Here is a 17,978-nt window from a genome sequence, read left to right as displayed (position 1 = left end):
TGTGTAGGGCCGATGATTAGAGGTGTGTGGTAATGTAAACAAGGCACATCTGATGGGGATTGACGATGACGAAGACCCTTCAATTAAATGTGTTTTCAAAACTTTCTGTAAATATTAGAATAAAAATCATGTAATAATTCTGTGACCATTTCTCATATTGTTCTTTATTTTATGAGGGATATATATATATATATATATATAAAGCTAATAATGGAAAGGTTGCATATCCTAGTTATGGAAAGAGAATATTTTCTAGACATGCAAACAGACTTACTGTCTGTAAGATCACATTTATTAATTAACTTAAAGCAACGAAATATAGCTATTTCTGGTTTTGGTGTGATTATTACATAATTATTACATAGACAAAAGGTTGCATGATTTATTCATAGGATGATAATTATTCCTGGAGTTGTAAACATACACATGGAGTCTGTGAGAAGCTTTCAAAGTTGACTAAAAGTAAAACATGCAGCAATTTGCTGATGTTCACCTCGTTTTTGCATAATTTATGGGAATTATGCTAATTAGGAAAGCTTGTATGACTTCACAATGGTAACAGATGCATTTCTGGACATCACAAACATGGACTCAGACTCTTAGATCACCTTTATAAGTTACCTAGAAGCAAAGTTATTGCCATTTCCGTTTTTGACAATTTATTAGCTAATTATGCTAATTAAACATGCTAAACCTGACATAAAAAATTGGAGACATGTTTTTTTGGCATTCTGGTAACCCCAAGAATCAAGATATACCTGTCTCCAAAAATTAACATTCCAAAATCACGGAAAGTGATAGGCTCCCCTACTATTACGTCAATGTGTCAATACTGCAATCTAGAAATACTCTGTTACAAGTAATAGTACAGAGTAAAAGTACAATAGTTGCCTCCGCTATGTAGTGCAGTAGAAATACTGTAAACTACAAATTCCTCAAAATTGTACTTAAGTACAGTTTAAGTACAGTGAATGGTCATTAGTTACTTCAATTCTGAATTCCGGCCATTTACTTACTAGTAACAGAGTATTTTCTACTTACTTGCAGAACAGATACTTTTACTTAGGCTACCATACATAAACAAATAGTACTTTTTCCACCACTGGTTGTTGTTGCAGTAAAACAGGTGTGTGTGCATGTGTGCATGTGTGTGTGTGTGTGTGTATATATGTGTGTGTGTGTGTGTGTGTATGTGTTTGTGTGCGTGCGTGCGTGCAACAGCCCAGCTGTTGATAAGCCCCCTGCCCCAGGCAGGGAGAGTATATACGCAGGAGGAGGAGGAGGAGGAGGAGGAGGAAGTGGAGAAAGTTGAAATGCCTCCACTCCACATCTCCTGCTCCTCCTCCTCCCGTCAGAGCATTTTATTGGGAGAGAGGATTCTCTCGCTTTTCCATTTTTTTTTTTACGTTCGCCTGGAGGCAGTGAGTGAGTGGAGGGAAGGGGGGGTGGCATGGCCCTATCGCATGCACACACTCTGTGTGTGTGTGTGTGTGTGTGTGTGTGTGTGTGTGTGTGTGTGTGTGTGTGTGTGTGTGTGTCTCAGAGAACGAATTGCAGAGAGGGGGAGAGGAGAGCGCCAGCCGGGGAACACTGGCATGTGTGGGTGTCTATTTGTGAGCAATGCTGCACATAATGTAAGCCAGTGTGCATTTGTTTGAAAAACAGCATCAACCACCCTCTCTCTCTCTCTCTCTCTCTCTCCCTCTCTCTCTCTCTCTCTCTCTCTCTCCCCCCCCTCCCCCTGGACCCATCTATCTCCCCTCAGCAAGGAAAGCACACTTTTATAGGGGCCATTAGAAAAAGGTTTTTTTACGCCAACTCGCTCATTTATTCATGCATCCTGACTCTCGGCTCCCCCCCCCCAACCCCTCCCCCTCACCGCACGCGCTAATGCTTCAGCCCCCTCCGACGTTTTTTGTGTGTGGAAGATTTAGTGTCCCCCCCCCCCCCCCAACTCGCTCCCACCGAAACCCAAAACAACAGCACAAATTCAGAAAAAAAAAAAAACCTGCCAAAGTGCGGCTCGATACTGCCTGCATGCCTCTCTCTCTCTTTCTCTCTCTCTCTCTCTCTCTCGCTCTGTCCTGCCGTTTACATGGATTGATTTGGGCCCTCTAGCACAGAACCACCGTCGCTTCCGCTTCCTCCGCTGTCCGATTAGGCACGGCTGTGAGGGGGAGCGCATCACGAGAGAGAGAGAGAGAGAGAGAGAGAGGGGGGGGGGGGAGTGGGGGGGGAGGGGAGGGGGGATTATTATTTATTATTATCAACCCCCCCCCCCCCCCCACCATGTGATGTTACGCTCTGGGAGCCGGAGGTGTCGGCAGGGAGAATTCGTTGTTTGAATCCCCCTGACTGAACCCCCATGCGTGAAAGATTGAACGCTACTTTACCTCAGAGAGCGTGCATTATCATATATATAACCAAATGGACCCTCACAGGTCCATTTGGTTGCACTTGCACGCTCTCTTGAGTTACCTAAACGCAAGAGCATTTTTGCCGCATCGGTAACAGATACGGCGCCCGGTGGCCTCGTGGTCAGACACAGAGCTCGGGGATCTCATTCGTCACGTCGCTCCGTGTATACTAGGCCCGTGACGCCGGCCCGTTCCGCCAGCCGAGACCGATCCCCCCGATGTGCCAAACAACGTGCTAATAAACCTGTCTACTTTTTTTCCCCCGTGTTTTTAAAACACCCAAGATAAATGATCATTGGGACAAATTAAAAGCGTCCGCAAGCCTTAAAACCCGCATGCTAAGAGTAAAGCATGCCTGCTTAGATGTCCGCGGCTGACAAACGCTTATATGCTAGCAGTGCCAACAATGGCGCCAGCCGGCACACACGCACACACACACACACACACACACACACACACACACACACACACACACACACACACACATACTTTTAGCATGCTACCTGTCAGAGCGAGAGCGTTGATAGTCTCATCATATCTTCCCCCAAGGGCACTTTAGACCCCTATAAACCCGGGGAAAAGCGCTTGGTCAGCCCAAGCAAAAAGGAGGGGATGAACTCTTGGATAATAATCAAAAGCCCCCTCCCACTCCTACTTCCCCCTCCCCTCTCTCTCCCCTTCTCTCGCCTCGCCATGCAGAGCCCGACCTGTGATTCCCCCTCTGGCGGGGACGTCAAAGCCGTCGAAAAGCTGAGGTTTCCGACGGGTTCGCCCCCCCCCCCCACCCCGCCTCCCCCCCCCCCCCACCTCATTGCGGTTTACTGCGGCAAACCGAAGAGGAGGGTATAGGCGTTGGCGTCTGTCGGTTCCGCCACCGCGGCTCCCCTGGTCGGTGTCTGGCAGTGCCACTTTAATTCCAGGGTTTCATTTCAGCGGTGGAGAGGAGGAGGAGGAGAGAGGGGGGTGGGTGGGGGGGGAGTCAGTCCGGCCGCGCGCCAAATAGCTCTTACCTCCAGGCTGCCAGCCCATTGATGCAAGCTAAATGTAATAAAGGCTAGATGAAATATCAGGGCCCATATCTCTAATGTAATCTGCCACCGCCAGGCCCCAGGATGCGGCTGGGCTGCTCTGATACAACCATGAGGAGGTGAGGAGGAGTCGGAGATGCTGTCTCTGATCTCTCTGCATCTATCTCGCACCCTTTCCGTCGTGTTCTTTTCGCCATCTCTCTCTCTCTCTGGCACCCGTTCATTCTCCCTCTCTCTTCTGTGCCTCTGTGTGTCTCTCTCTCTCCTTCATTGCTGCTTTCTGTCTGTCTGTCTGTCTGTCTGTCTGTCTGTCTGTCTGTCTGTCTGTCTGTCTGTCTGTCTGTCTGTCTGTCTGTCTGTCTGTCTGTCTGTCTGTTCTCTCTTTCTCTCTACCGTGAGGTGGAATTGCTGTTGCTTTTTTCACGCTTTCATATTAATGTTCACACTTTCGCAAAACTTCACAAATGGCAGATGTACAAGCTCACAATCACAAGGGGGGAAAGGAGGGATCTGCATTTTTTTCCTAAGATAGGAAAGACAGAAGCATGACAGTTTTGCAACATTTGCAGAAACACTCGTTTTAGAAGTGCACAATATTCATCTAGATATTTGTCGTCAGACCAGCTCGGTGGCCTTGTATGTGGTTAGAGTGTCCGCTCTGAGATTGGGAGGTCGGGGGTTCGATTCCCCGGTCCGCGTCATACCAAAGGCTATACAAATGGGACCCGATGTCTCCCTGCTTTGCACTCGGCATCAAGGCTTGGATTGGGGTAAGGCTGTGACACACTAGCATCATGATCATGTCCAGGGTGGACAATCTATGTGAAGCGCCTTGGATGAAGGTGCTATATAAATGCACCATTTACTTGTACATCATGACCAGGGGCATCAAGCGGCATCACGCTACAGAAACAGGAGATATAGGCTCCTGTGGCTCGGCGAGGTTTCCTTGTAAATTGTGAAGGGTTAGATAGAACAAGAGCCATGAACCTTTTTGAGCAGGTGTTTCTCAAAGTGGGGTGCGGGGACCCCGAGGGGTACTTGAGTGGGTTCCAGAGGGCCGGCCACCAGTGAAATTTGTTGATATACAGTAGCATCAAAATCCGTTTAAACACTTTTACCTGTTGTACAATTCGGTATTTTCATAACATTTTGATCATTCTTTGTTGAATGGGGGTTCCAGTCTTTTTGGGGCGTCCTTGACATGAAATAACGCCTGAGAACCACTGCCTTAACGGCCCAACCAACAGGGTAAACGCTCTCATTTTTCAGTTTTTTCTTTCTTGACCGACAAAAATGACCTATTTTCCAACCGTGACTGAAAAAGAAAAAAGGGGGAAAAAAAAGCCTCCAGAAGCCATAACTGCTGCTTTGACCCAATCAGACGACAGGGGTCTGAACCGTGAACCAATCAGACGACAGGGGTCTGAACCGTGAACCTCACCAAATTGTGATGCTATAGGAGAAAGGCCACGGGGGTCAACACACACACGCACACGCACGCACACACGCACACACACACACAGCTCAGAGAGAGAGAGAGAGAGAGAGAGAGAGTGAGCGCGAGAGAGAATGATATCACTTCTCAAGGCCCCCTGGGGCCCCATGGCTAGTCAGGGAGGTGCTGGGATCAATGCCATGTACTCCGCAAGTAATGGGGAATCGATGGGTGATCGGGAGAGCGAGAGAGAGAGACAGAGAGAGAGAGAGAGAGAGAGCGTAGAGAGAGAGAGATATAGAGAGAGAGAGTCTGGGTCACAGATGAGAGGTTGGACAGATGAGTTGGTCGAAGGGTCGAAGGTCACGGCTGAAGAGAGTTGTTCAGCTTCACGGTCCATCAATAGCTGGCTGGGGTCCAGCTAGCAGTCACACCACCAGCACGTGGTTCCTCACAACTCTGAGAGTGTGCAAACGGAACCCAAACGGACCCGCCGAGGGTCCGTTTGGGTTCCGTTTGCACACTCTCAGAGTTGCAGACCTGTAAGGGTTCATTTGGAACCCACTCAATGGACCCCTGGGGGGCCACTTTGAGAACTATTGACACTCATACTAATTACTAGACGCGTGTACTTGAGACAGGAATTTCATTACTTAAGACTTACTTAAAAATATACTTGAACGTCAGCACCAACAACATGACTTGTGACTTGACTTGAGCCCTCTCTTTGCTTGAGACTTCAAGTCATTGCAAGTCACTTGATACAGTATCAGTTACAAACCAGTCCATCTATTACATTTTTTTAAAGTGTCCCACAGGAAATGGTGCATTTTGGAATGGAAACATTTCTGTAAATGTTTACACATTTTTAATTGGCATCATATCTTGTTTGAGACTTGACTTGACCTGGACCTTTGTCTGCCTCTGCCTCAGATCAAATATTTCATTTTACTTTTGTTCGTATTTTTCTTTTTCTTAATTGCATATTGTATAATTGTGTTCTGTTCTGCGTAAAGCACATTGTAAAACACGGCGAAATGTGTTAAAACCGCCATGCATTGGATCTGCAAAACCCGGGACTTTGTCCCACCTCCGTCTAATTACTAATCTCTGAAAATGACACACATAGCATCATGTGACATTGTGACCTGTGTGGAGTGCATCGCCGTGCTTGGCAGTCATGTGCTGCGTGTCTGGGCAGTTCCAAGAATGAGCTCATTGCCCCCTTCAACCCCCCCACCCCCATTCCATATTGGAATATCGTTGCTGTCAAGCAGAACCCTTATATCTTCATTATTAACGTTTGATGTTACCCAAAAAAAAGAAAAGAAAAACGTCACACACAAACGCATCACAAGTAGCAGATGTAGCATTATTATGGATCCTGGAAAGTAACCGTTTCCACCCGACAGACGCCATATAATATATATTTTTTAATCAAAACGAGTATACTATAACCAGGCCTTATTGCCTTATGTATTAAAATGCCCCCAAAATAGCACGCAGAGCTTAGTAGAAGTGTCTATTGTTGTTGCTGCATGACACCATTGTAAGACAAAACGGTGTAGAATAAAGCTTCGTCGATTTAAAACATACACCTGCTCTCGTATACATTATATCCCTCCCAGCGTGTTATCTTGTCTGTCTGTCTGTCTGTCTGTCTGTCTGTCTGCCTGCCTGCCTGCCTGTCTGTCTGCCTGCCTGCCTGCCTGCCTGCCTGTCTGTCTGCCTGCCTGCCTGCCTGCCTGCCTGCCTGCCTGCCTGCCTGCCTGTCTGTCTGCCTGCCTGCCTGTCTGCCTGCCTGCCTGCCTGCCTGCCTGCCTGCCTGCCTGTCTGTCTGCCTGCCTGCCTGCCTGCCTGCCTGCCTGCCTGCCTGCCTGCCTGCCTGCCTGCCTGCCTGCCTGCCTGTCTGTCTGTCTGTCTGTCTGTCTGTCTGTCGCAATACACAAAGGAGGCTATAAAGAGGGATGGAGGAGTAGTTTTTCCCCATACTGTGGACTTACAAGGTTTCCACCCCATACTGTGGACTTACAAGGTTTCCACCCCACAGCGACAGTATGTAGATGTGGATAGAGAGAGGTGTATCATGCATGCATCCATCAGGCTGGCTGTCCTGTGCTGCGCTGCTGAGCGAGGCACCGGGTCACCTGACATCTCAGATCGATGGTTCGCTATAGCGAGAGGTGGTGGAGGTGGCGGGGTGGGGTGGGGTGGAGGGGGAGGGGGATTGGGGGGGGGCTCGGGCCGGGGGGTCTCAGACCGACTGTGGTCAGCGGTTTGGCCCCATGCAGTCAGCTGTTAGTGTAAGTGATGGAGAGAGGAGAGTGATGGGGGAGAGGAGGGAGGAGAGGAGTAGAGGGGAGTGAGAGGAGAGGGGAGAGGTGTAGAGAGGAGGGGAGAGTGAGAGTGAGAGGAGGAGTGTTATTTGTTTTGGGTCTAGATTGAAGATGGCAGGCCAATGGATCTGCTGGGAGCTCCACTCCCAGCATCTTGTTAATATTTCAGGGGCACTTATGGTTTATTAGAGTGCGTGTGTGTCTGTGCGTGTGTGCGCGCGCATGCGCTCGTGTATTCGTGTGGCGATATGCCCTCAGCCTTACTTAATTTCTCGGGAGCGAAAAAGTACGGTGGGTTTGGAGAGAGATGACGTGTGTAAGGGGAGAGAGAGAGAGAGGAGAGACATACGGTCTTCCATTGTTTACCGTACTGGGATCCTGTGGGTTGTGAAAAAAAGGAGAGAGAGAACAAAAAATGAGTCGAGAGGAAAATCACTTCAGCACAGAAGCCTCTGAGTGTCTGCCGTTTGGCTCGCTAATATTCCCTAACAGCTGTCGCTGTTTCATCAACACAAACACCACTCTCCGATCTCTCTCTGTCTCTCTCTCACCACCCCCCCCCCCCCCCCCCCCCCCCACACACACACACCTAATCAGGCGTGAATCTCACGTGCTCGTTTTCCCGATCTCCTCATTTGCGTTGGTTTCGATGTCGGGTGACCGGCTCGCGGCCAGCCAGGCCGGAGGTTGTTTAGGAAAACTGGAGCTGGAACTAAATGAGTCGGAATATTTTCCGAGGCAGTCAGCGGAGCCACGGCGTTGAAACCCGATCTATTGTTTTTCGTTCTCCTCCCGTGACCATTTAGTGTTCTCTCGAACGTGACCTTATGCGAGCCGAACCCCCAAGCGTATATACGTGCGCGGCTGCTGGCCAATCCGGCGGTCTTGTACACACACACACCATAATGTCCACAGGCTCTCCGTAATTAGGGGTTGTCACTGGACGGGCCACCCGAGAGAGAGAGGACTGAAGTCTCGCCAGGGTTTGCTCTTCTCAGGATCCCTTAACCTAACCTTAACCTCGCCGCGCGCATGTCTTCAGAGCATGAGGCCAATGCTCTTCTATATCACTAGTTCTCACACTTTCAAGGCTCCGTTTAAACAATAGCAGATGTACATACAAGCTCGCAGCGCGGCACGGAGTGACGTTGCAACTCAGGCCCCAACTCAGGTTACTAAGAATAGAGGGTTCAACTTTAAGTTAAATTAGCTTAAAACAAAAACTTTAAATAACTTAAACGTCAAGTCCATTTAAGTTGGGGGGGTGGGTTGTTGACCACTGCTGTAGCTGTTTGCCTTGGGGCTAGTTTCACTAACGCCTATACACACACACGACAGACGGGCACACATGCAGGCACGCACAATACAGTACGTTTGTATTACGATACTTGTGATCATCATCAAGATTTTAGGACAGCAATTTACTTTCTTGTTTTTTATTAGCTGTCGAATGCTAGTAGATCTGCTAATTCCAGTGTAAAAATAACCATTTTCTTTTGTGCTCCTCCTCACGATGCCTATTGCTCGAATTCTACTATACTTACTGATCGGTTGAATACTAGTTAAAAACACGGCAAATGGATGAAACGATTAAAGAAGCCAAAGGCATGTTTCCATTGCTGTCCATAATTGTAGTAGTACAAGCACACACACACACACACACACACACACACACACACACACACACACACACACACACACACACACACACACACAGACACGCATGCGTGTTGTTATCCGACTCTCGATCACGGGTGTGACTCGGGCGGCCCGTGGAGAGAGGGGGGGGGGGGGGTGGCGTTCGGCGTCGGCGGGGGAAATGTCCGACCGTCTCTGGAAAGGAAATAATAATAATAAGCGGAAGGTGTGAAAGGCAATTAGCCGGAGGGCGGACCGAGGGGGCGAGACAAGACAGATGAGAGGGAAGAGGAGCATGTCTGGACTGGTTCCGAATTACTGACCGTTCCCCTCCGAAGGGGGTTCGGCAACTCTCTATGGGGGCTAATTGGAGGTTGGTGAGAGGCTGCATGCGCGTTGGGGAAACCTGTGCCCCGTAATGGCTCCCAAAGCACGAGACCTGTCATACCGACCAAGAGCGATTGCCAGACAGAGACTGCCTAAGACAGGGTGGGTAGATGGGGGGGGGGGGGGGGGGGGGGGGTGTAGGCGCACACGTGTCCACGTCTGCATGCGAGTGCACGCGGGAGTACGTAGGCCTATATGCACGGCTAAATGACTTCTGTGTGTCTGTCCTTTGTGTGTGTGTGTGCGTATGTGTGTATATGTGTGTGTGTGTGTGTGTGTGTGTGTGTGTGTGTGTGTGTGTGTGTGTGTGTGTGTGTGTGTGTGTGTGTGTGTGCGTGTGCGTGTGCGTGCGTGCGTCTCGTGGAATGTGCTTGAACTGTGCATTTTGACGGGGGAGAGAGGGAGAAGCGAGAGACACTCGTCTGGCTCTCATGCATGTATTCATCAGCGCCTGGGGAGAGAGAGAGAGAGGCCGAGCAAGCCAGTCAATAATCACATCTGAGCTAGCGCTCTCTCACCGACGCTAATCCACGACAGGAGAGAGAGGGAGGGAGGGAGAGAGACAGAGAGAGAGAGACCCACTCCAAAATCAATTAAAACCTAATTAAGCACTCAGCTCTTTCTCGGCCCTTTTATCCTTGGTGTTGGCGATACTGCACTGTGCGTGTGTGTGTGTCTGTGTGTGTCTGTGTTTTCGTTGGCACACATGTTTTGCACGCGTGTAGCCCTCCCTGAGCGCGTGTGTCCGTTACAGCCCTAAGCGGACGTACTTAGGGGACGGCGGCGTCTCGCGGCGTCTCGCCGTGGGAGTGCCCGCTAAAGCCTGTTTCGCCACCGCCGTCCTCGGCTGTAGCCGGGATTACAAACGGTGGGGGGTGGGGTGGAGGGGGGGATTACAAACGCAGAGGTTGAATTGGACGGCGCTCTCTTTGTACACGCCAGGTTTTGAAGGGCCCTTTTTGTCTCAGACACATGTTTCATTATGGGAAACAATGTACTATGTCGATTATGTCAGCTCCTGCGGTGTCGACGACGCCAGCTCCGACGCGCTTTGTGGTTAAGAGGACCCGTACCAGCTTTCGGTGTCATATTATTCCGCAGCTCCTTTGTCTTCTCTTCATTCCTCTGAAACAGTTTTTCTTTTTTGGAGATTAATTTCTTGATAGTGAGATATACTGTACACCGGCTATTTGTTATTGTTATTCATGTCTGATGCCTCGCAAATGTAACCTGACTCCACCAAATGGGGCAGCAGAGAGTACACTGGGTTCCCCCCCTCCTGCTCCCATCTGGGAACTCTCAGGCAGACATGGGGCTCCATTTTCGTCACCGCTAAACCCCTTATCCCTAAACTTCTTTGCCTTTTTTTACTATTTTGAAAAACATTTTTGAATAGTTCAACTAGCCAATCTACATTGACATGCTGTGAGCTTGTAGATTGACCATTTTAACTATTCAAAAATGTTTTGCAAAATAGTAAAACAAGGCAAAGAAGTTTAGGGATAAGGGGTTTAGCGGTGAGAAAAATGGAGCCCTAGATGCTCCGGCCACCAAACGGCCTGGCCAATCAGCGGCAGCTAGAGGCGGGATCAAGGCATACACAGTGCTGCCTGTTTTTAATCGTGAAAATGTGCCTCAAATCTTTGAATATATATTATTACAGAGTGAACATTTTAACTAAAATCTTTGCTTCTGGGGAGGTCCCTGGAACAACATATTTTCAGATGGGGGGGCAGAGGCATATTACATATAATTCTTGGGGTCCTTGAGCACCACTGATACAGAAACATAAGGTTTTTCAGAAAACGGTCAGGATTTTGAAGACATTTTTTAAATTTCGACGTCAGGCCTAAATGGGTTAATGAAGTATAGCGTTTAAGTGGTTCTGGAAGGCCTATTTTTAGAGCCACCAGCCTCCGGTAAGAGTTACCAGTAGGCTGTTATATATCTCAGTAAATATCAAATATCAAAATAAGAGCGACAAACGACCAAGGTGTCACAAAGGTCCTTTTGAAGGAATCTTGGCTTTGTTTCAAATTGTGAGTGCACTCTCAAGGCATGCTAATTCCGGAGTGAGGTTCACACTCTGCAGAGGTGAAGAACAGTCCATATGTACCTGGCCAAATGCCCAGGTACGGTAGTTCCATTCATAACTCCTGTTCGTCCAATTACAATCACAATTTAGGCATTTAGTCGGCACGACTATTCCGAACGACTTAGTAAACACAGTTCAATGTACAAATGTGTACATTTGAAACTCCAGGTACACAATGAGCTTAGCATCTAGGCTCTCTGCACACAGAATAAAGGTACTTTCATACATGCATCGATTAACGCAAGACGTTGTCGCCTGGATCAACGACGGGTCTGCTCCAGGTCTGCTCATGAGAGGCGCGACATCGCAAGCATAAAAACAGCATCCAGGTCTGGTCAGTTGCGGGCGTGTGCAAGGAACGAGCACGCGTGCGACAATTTCACGGGACCGCGCCCAGCCGCCCACGTGAATTTGCCTGCGTTGTCGCCCCTCGACTTCTCCACACGTACAGAAAAAGAAAACGCATCACACATTAATTGAAAAGGAATTACTAGGCACGTTAATCGCTGCCCGTTTGAAAGGAACTTAAATCCTTCTACTTCCGGCCCCCTTAATTAGTACCATTGGTAACACCTGGTGTGTGTGCCTATCGTGTGCTTTCTAAATAGCATTCTGTACATTTGAAACTAGACAGGATAACCAGGTAAACAATTAAGCTAGCATCTGCCTAAAACAACATACTGTATCTAAATCACATTATTAACATTTGTGGTCGAGGAAAAAATAAATAAATCTAAGAAACAAAAAGCATTGGAACTTTACCAAGACAACCGCTCAACCAAAGCAACATTTGGAATGTGGCGTGAGTGAATTACTTAGGGGGAGTAGTCGAGTCTGAAGAGGTGAGTCCTCGGATTACAGTGGAGTCCGTACATACTTGTACACTCACCTTATCTCGTGTCTCCTATGGTTTTGAACTAATCTGCTTCTCGCTATCTCTCCATCGGGGCTGTTGAGACTGGAGGCTCGTAGCCAAAAGTAGCTTAAAGCTAATCTGCAGAATTCATGTGTTACTGCAAGCTAGACAAGGACGTCTTTAGGGCTGAGCGGCTGTCTACTTTATTTAGTGGTGGAAAGTAACTAAGTACATTTACTTGTTGAGGTAGTTTTATTTGCATTTTATTTCTATTTTTTTCAATGCTTTATAGTTCTACTTCACCACATCTCAGATAATATATTGTACTTTTACTCCACTACAACTATTTGACAGCTTTAGTTACTATAGTTACTTTTCAGATTTATTCATTTTTTCATGGATACAAAACATACATGAAACTACTTTTGCCCTATTTGTATACTTTGGCTCGGCTGTTCGACAATATTATTAAGTCATGCTATTTTTGAAAACGTTTGGCAGATTTTGAAACACTGTAGTAGTACTTTTAATTTGGTACTTTAAGTATACTTTGACGCCATTTCTTGTAACACATACAATTCATTGTGGTTAAAATCTGTGAGTGTTTTCTCGGGTCATTTCAGTTCATTCTAGTGCATTTTATTTGAGTGAAATCATGCCGGCAGTCAAGTCCCATTAACAGCCCATGGTGTGTGTGTGTGTGTGTGTGTGTGTGTGTGTGTGTGTGTGTGTGTGTGTGTGTGTGTGTGTGTGTGTGTGTGTGTGTGTGTGTGTGTGTGTGTGTGTGTGTGTGTGTGTGTGTGTGTGTGTGTGTGTGTGTGTGTGTGTGTGTGTGTGTGTGTGTGTGTGTTGCGTGCTTGTGACAGTTTTTTTAAGTGCCTGTCATCTCCTCGTGAAATGTAAGGGAACAACAACCCTGTTGTTTTTGACGGATTTGTCACATGAGCTAATTGAGATGGGTGCATGCATGTGTGAGTGTGTGTATGTGTATGTGTGTGTTTGTGTGTGTGTGTGTGTGTGTGTGTGTGTGTGTGTGTGTGTGTGTGTCTGTGCGCTCGCCGCTTAGGGAGGATGCCTTCCCAAAGCGGAGAGATAAAAAATAGCTCAGAAAGAAAGAAAGAAAGTAAGAAGTGAGTGCCTCAGTCGCCTCAAAGTGCACAGAACACCATATTAAAAATCAATTAGCAATTGCTGCAATTTATAATACATAAAACACAAAACATGAATGTTTCATGGGAAACACGCGCGCAAACACACATGCACACACACACACGCGCGCACACACAATCACACGGAGGACGGAAGAGCACGATGGTTGATCTCATAGTTTTGACCTCATGTGAACTCGCTAATCCAATCAAATGTGAACCGGGTCTGATATCCACACGCCATGCGGTCAGTCTGTTGCATGTGTCCTCTGGCAGTGTGTGTGTGTGTGTGTGTGTGTGTGACTGACTGTGTGTGTGTGTGTGTGTGTGTGTGTGTGTGTGTGTGTGTGTGTGTGAGTGAGAGAGACAATGCGTAAGGAATGATAGAGATGGCCATGCATGAGCTAATTCTGGTACGGTCGGCGTGCGTACCTACCGTATAAAGTACCTTAACCCTCTCGACCTGGCAATTTAGCAAAATGTACTTTTACAATTTGTACTTTTGAATCCTTGAGTATTTACTTGAGTATAATACTTTGTCCACCACTGCGCCATAGTATCACCCAGGGTTCATCCAGGGTATCTCAAAGCTACCCAGAGCCATTTGTCAATCTTCCGTTTCCTCTCTCTCTCTCTCTCTCCCCCCCCCCCCCCCCCCCCCCCCCGCCCCTGATAGTTTATGTTTTTATTATTTGGATCCAGGCGGTCCCGGTGCTCCTTACTTTTTCATGAGCCTCGCGGTCTATTTCCGAGCCAGCTTATTAATAAGTCCGCCCAGCTGTCTATTTGTGCATGTCTTCTCTCCCTGCAAGATGCTCTTTCTTTGTTGTTTGTCTCGTCGTGGTATCTCTCTCTCTCTCTCCTCATAGATCAAAGCCTGGTGGCTTTGGAGATTGGATCTCACCAACGGATATTAGATTCTTGTCCTCCGCGCAAACTGGGGGCGCCGAATCCCTGAATCCCTGAGAGTTCGATATTTATACTGGACGTGTCAAATGGGGGTTTTTTGGGAGGCTTTATAAGGTGCAAGCACTTTCAGGCCGGTGCTTTTGAAAGGAAGCCAAGTTATGTGGGGGAGATATATTTATTTGTGACTGTGCTGCCCTGGACGCCTTGTACGCTGGCCAGTCCCCCGCGAGCGAACCCCCGGGCCCGATAAATAGCAGCAAACCTGTCTTGCTTTTTATTAGCCTAGCCCTCGTAACATTCTCTCTCTCTACCTCCCCTCATCGTCCCTAACGCCCCCGCTTCTCTCTCCTCTCTGTCTCTCTTTTTCTAAGTTTACTCGACCCAATTAAGTTGGGTTTTTGATCGATTTACCGATCGGTAGCACCTGAGAGTTATGCCTTGCCTTGTTGTGCTATGCTTTGTTTTTTGTGTTTACTTTGTTTGCGCCGCGTTGTGAGCTTGCAAATCCGCTATTTTCAGAGACACCCGCATGCATCTAACAAGGCTTTAAATATACACCATGCTTGAAATTATGATGCCCTAATGGTATGACGTCTGCTAAACGAAATAGAAAGGAGTGGAGAAGTCCTTCCCCCTGTTCAGTTAATTGTCAGACGGGTCCAGGGAAAGTTCCAACTAACATTGCGTATAGAGTTGTATATGTTCACTCACGCAGACATATCTTTACATTTAATTTTACTAAGCTTATTGTTGTACAATAAGCTTAGTATTTGTAGGGCGTCCTCAATATGTAATATTCAGGGAGTTTAACCACTGAGGCGAAGCCGGTGAATTATCTCCCGACAATGACCACCTAGCCTAACATAAATTAATACATTGACACAACAAAAAAAGTATTCCATAAGTTCGCGCTGGCTGCGTCTGGCCAGCTGCAGGGCTGCAGCACTGTCGGAAAAACAAGGAAGTGAGTTGATCAAATAGAATCCATTTTCGGGTCCTGCTTCGTCTGTTTCTCGCTCAAATGTTTTCAAAAACATTTTTGAGAGCAATGTTTAGCTGTAAATGACATTGTGTGTCACTAGTGTGTGTGTGTTTACATGGCTGTCATGTTGGAAACAGCAGTAAATCAAGCGGGGCGCCGCCACGCAGCTGGTGCTCAGAGGTCTGTTATACAGCGGAGCGGTCATTATGATGAGATAACTCACCGCTGAATTAAGCGATTGACCAATCAGAATCAAGCATTCAACCAAGCCATGTAATAAGTGATTTTAATGAAGTGATACGAAACATATTACTAATGCACAGAGAGAGACATTAAACCCCTGGGAAAGCATCCGTGGCATTTTAGATTTTATACCTTGCATAAGAAAAAAAAATGAAAAATAGCTCACAGCACATTTGTAGAATCGGTTAAACTACACATAGCGTTTGCAATAAAACATACTAACGATGCTTATTTATTGTCTGCGTTTCAGGTACGACTTCATCGAGATCCGCGACGGAAACTCTGAGACGGCGGGCGTCCTGGGCCGCCACTGCAGCAACATCGCCCCGGCGCCCATCATCTCCTCCGGCCCCTCCCTGCAGATCCGCTTCGTCTCGGACTACGCCCACCAGGGGGCGGGCTTCTCCCTGCGCTACGAGATCTTCAAGACGGGTGAGTGTGTGTGTGTGTGTGTGTGTGTGCGTGCCATAGAGTATTAAAAGGAAGTTGGAAGTTGCTCAGTGGCGTTTTGAAGCACCCGGAAGGACCGTCTCAAAACGTCTACTTCCGCATTGGACCACCAAATTTTGGTGGTCAAATGCGGAAGTGCAACCGAGCGCTCAATGTTAAAGCCCAGCTGCACGGGGTTTCCCGGTCATGAATCCACGGGTCCGCCTGTAGTCCCTCCTCCTACCACTAGGGCCCAGTGCTTCAACGTTGGAGTGCCTCACTGGCCCCTTGGTGCGTGTGGGCGGGCGTCGGGATTTCTTCCAAAGCTCCAGTAGCCACGGGTCGACCCGAAAACCCGAGACCCTTATCCGAGAGCTGACCCAAGTGGGATCTGGGGTTATGTCTTGGACCCGTGAAGACCTCTCCCACAGTGGTTCTAAATCCTTTTCATATCAAGGACCCCCCCCAAAAAATAAAAAGTATTTTGCCGCAGACCCCCGTCTGAAATGATGATGCGCCAGCTGCTGTCATAAGAGAAGATTTGTTTAGAAAAAAAATCTAAATTTGTCACAATCTTTCAAGATTTTTCTAAAAAATCAACAATCTACAAGCTCACGACCTGTTGCATCGCGACGGGTCGTGAGATCTTGTAGATCTGCTATTTTCAAGTAGCCTAAGTATAAAATGTGGTTAAAAGTGGTCATTTAGCTGGGGACCCCCTGGAACTTGAGTGGTCCTTGAGGTGCAAGGACCACTGGGGGGTCCACAGACCCCACTTTGAGAACCGCTACTCTACACAACACGCACAACCCCCTTACTAAAGTGAAATAGAGTATGTCTGTAAATGGACGGAATTATTTTGGGTTTTGGTGTCGGACATGGGCAGTTTGGACCCGGAGGCAGAGTGGGTTGGTGTGGTTTCCTCTGCTGTTGGTGGGTTAATGTGTGTGTGTGGATGGGTGTGAAGTCAAGTCCTTTTGGATAAATGCGATAAATACGCTGCATACCGTCAATGCATTTTACAATACACGGAGCCTGCCGGTGATAAATGGACTGAATGGTTTTGAGTTGCTATTGTGCTGTGCGTTTTGAAGAGGAGACTGGTTGTGGAGAGGGAGCGTGAGTCTGTCTCCATCAAGAGACATAGTGCAGCTTCAGCTGCATGCTCAAAATGCTCACCTCTAATGCTCAGCTCACTCATAATAGAAGTACGATATTAGTCTTTGCTGACCCGTAGCCGGTATGCAGACAGTTATTATCTGCCGTAGTGCCCTATTTAAAAACGGTATGCGTCGTTGACTCGTTGGTGTCGGGCAGAAACCTTGTATCTCCGTTCCCCTCTAAATGAATGTCACGTTGTGGAGCTTCCAGGTCTGCTGTTAGTGTTTCTTTGCTTTTCTAAGGGAAAGTTTGTGAAGTGTGTGTGTATGTAACTGTCGAACCAATGATAAGTATTAACAAGTTATAATTTAGGCATTCAGCTCTTTATCCGGAGCGAGTTGCAGTAAGCAAAATACACATTTACATACGCATGTAAATACACATATATGCCAAAATCCAAAGGGACAGTGTGGTAGTACCCAAGTATGTATATCTATGATCATAAACCTTGACATGAATATGTATTAGAACAGCTAGACTAAATAACAACTACATTGGATCCATTTGAAACGCGAGTCATTCTTTCCCCCCATTTCCTTCGAAAACAACAGTTTCGGACATGCAAGTTTTCCACCCCGACAGCGACAAAATATTAGTCGACCTCATTGCATTAGCCATTTGAACCGTCAAATATTGACTTCTGAACCGCAGTTCAACCCGACAGGGTCGCCCTCCATCTGAGACGTTCATTCACTACTTAGTGTCACTGAACTTGAAACAGTTCAACTGCCATCTATGTTTTTCCTGTGTGTGTGTGTGTGTGTGTGTGTGTGTGTGTGCACGTGTGCGTGCGTGCGTGTGTGTGTGTGTGTGTGTGTGTGTGTGTGACTGTGTGTATGTGTGCAAATCTTCCTTTTTTTCGGGCCCCCTTTGGCTATAACGACCTGTGACTTTGTGATCTCTCACCCCGC

At 47.4% G+C, this 17,978-nt stretch overlaps 1 protein-coding gene across 1 annotated transcript in view; it reads left to right on the top strand.

Annotated features, from left to right (window-relative positions):
- The window catches only part of LOC306917595 (neuropilin-2-like), a 127,268-nt gene that overhangs the window by 22,289 nt on the left and 87,001 nt on the right, over nt 1-17,978 (top strand). The window contains exon 3 of the mRNA XM_079495891.1: nt 15,728-15,909. Within this exon, the coding sequence (XP_079352017.1) occupies nt 15,728-15,909 (182 nt within the window). The remainder of the gene's footprint in view (nt 1-15,727; nt 15,910-17,978) is intronic.

Source organism: Electrona antarctica (genome assembly GCF_951216825.1).
Source record: "Electrona antarctica genome assembly, chromosome: 24".
Classification (NCBI taxonomy): Eukaryota; Metazoa; Chordata; class Actinopteri; order Myctophiformes; family Myctophidae; genus Electrona; species Electrona antarctica.
Note: the sequence above shows the minus strand (reverse complement) of the source record. Positions and strands in the feature narration are given on the sequence as shown.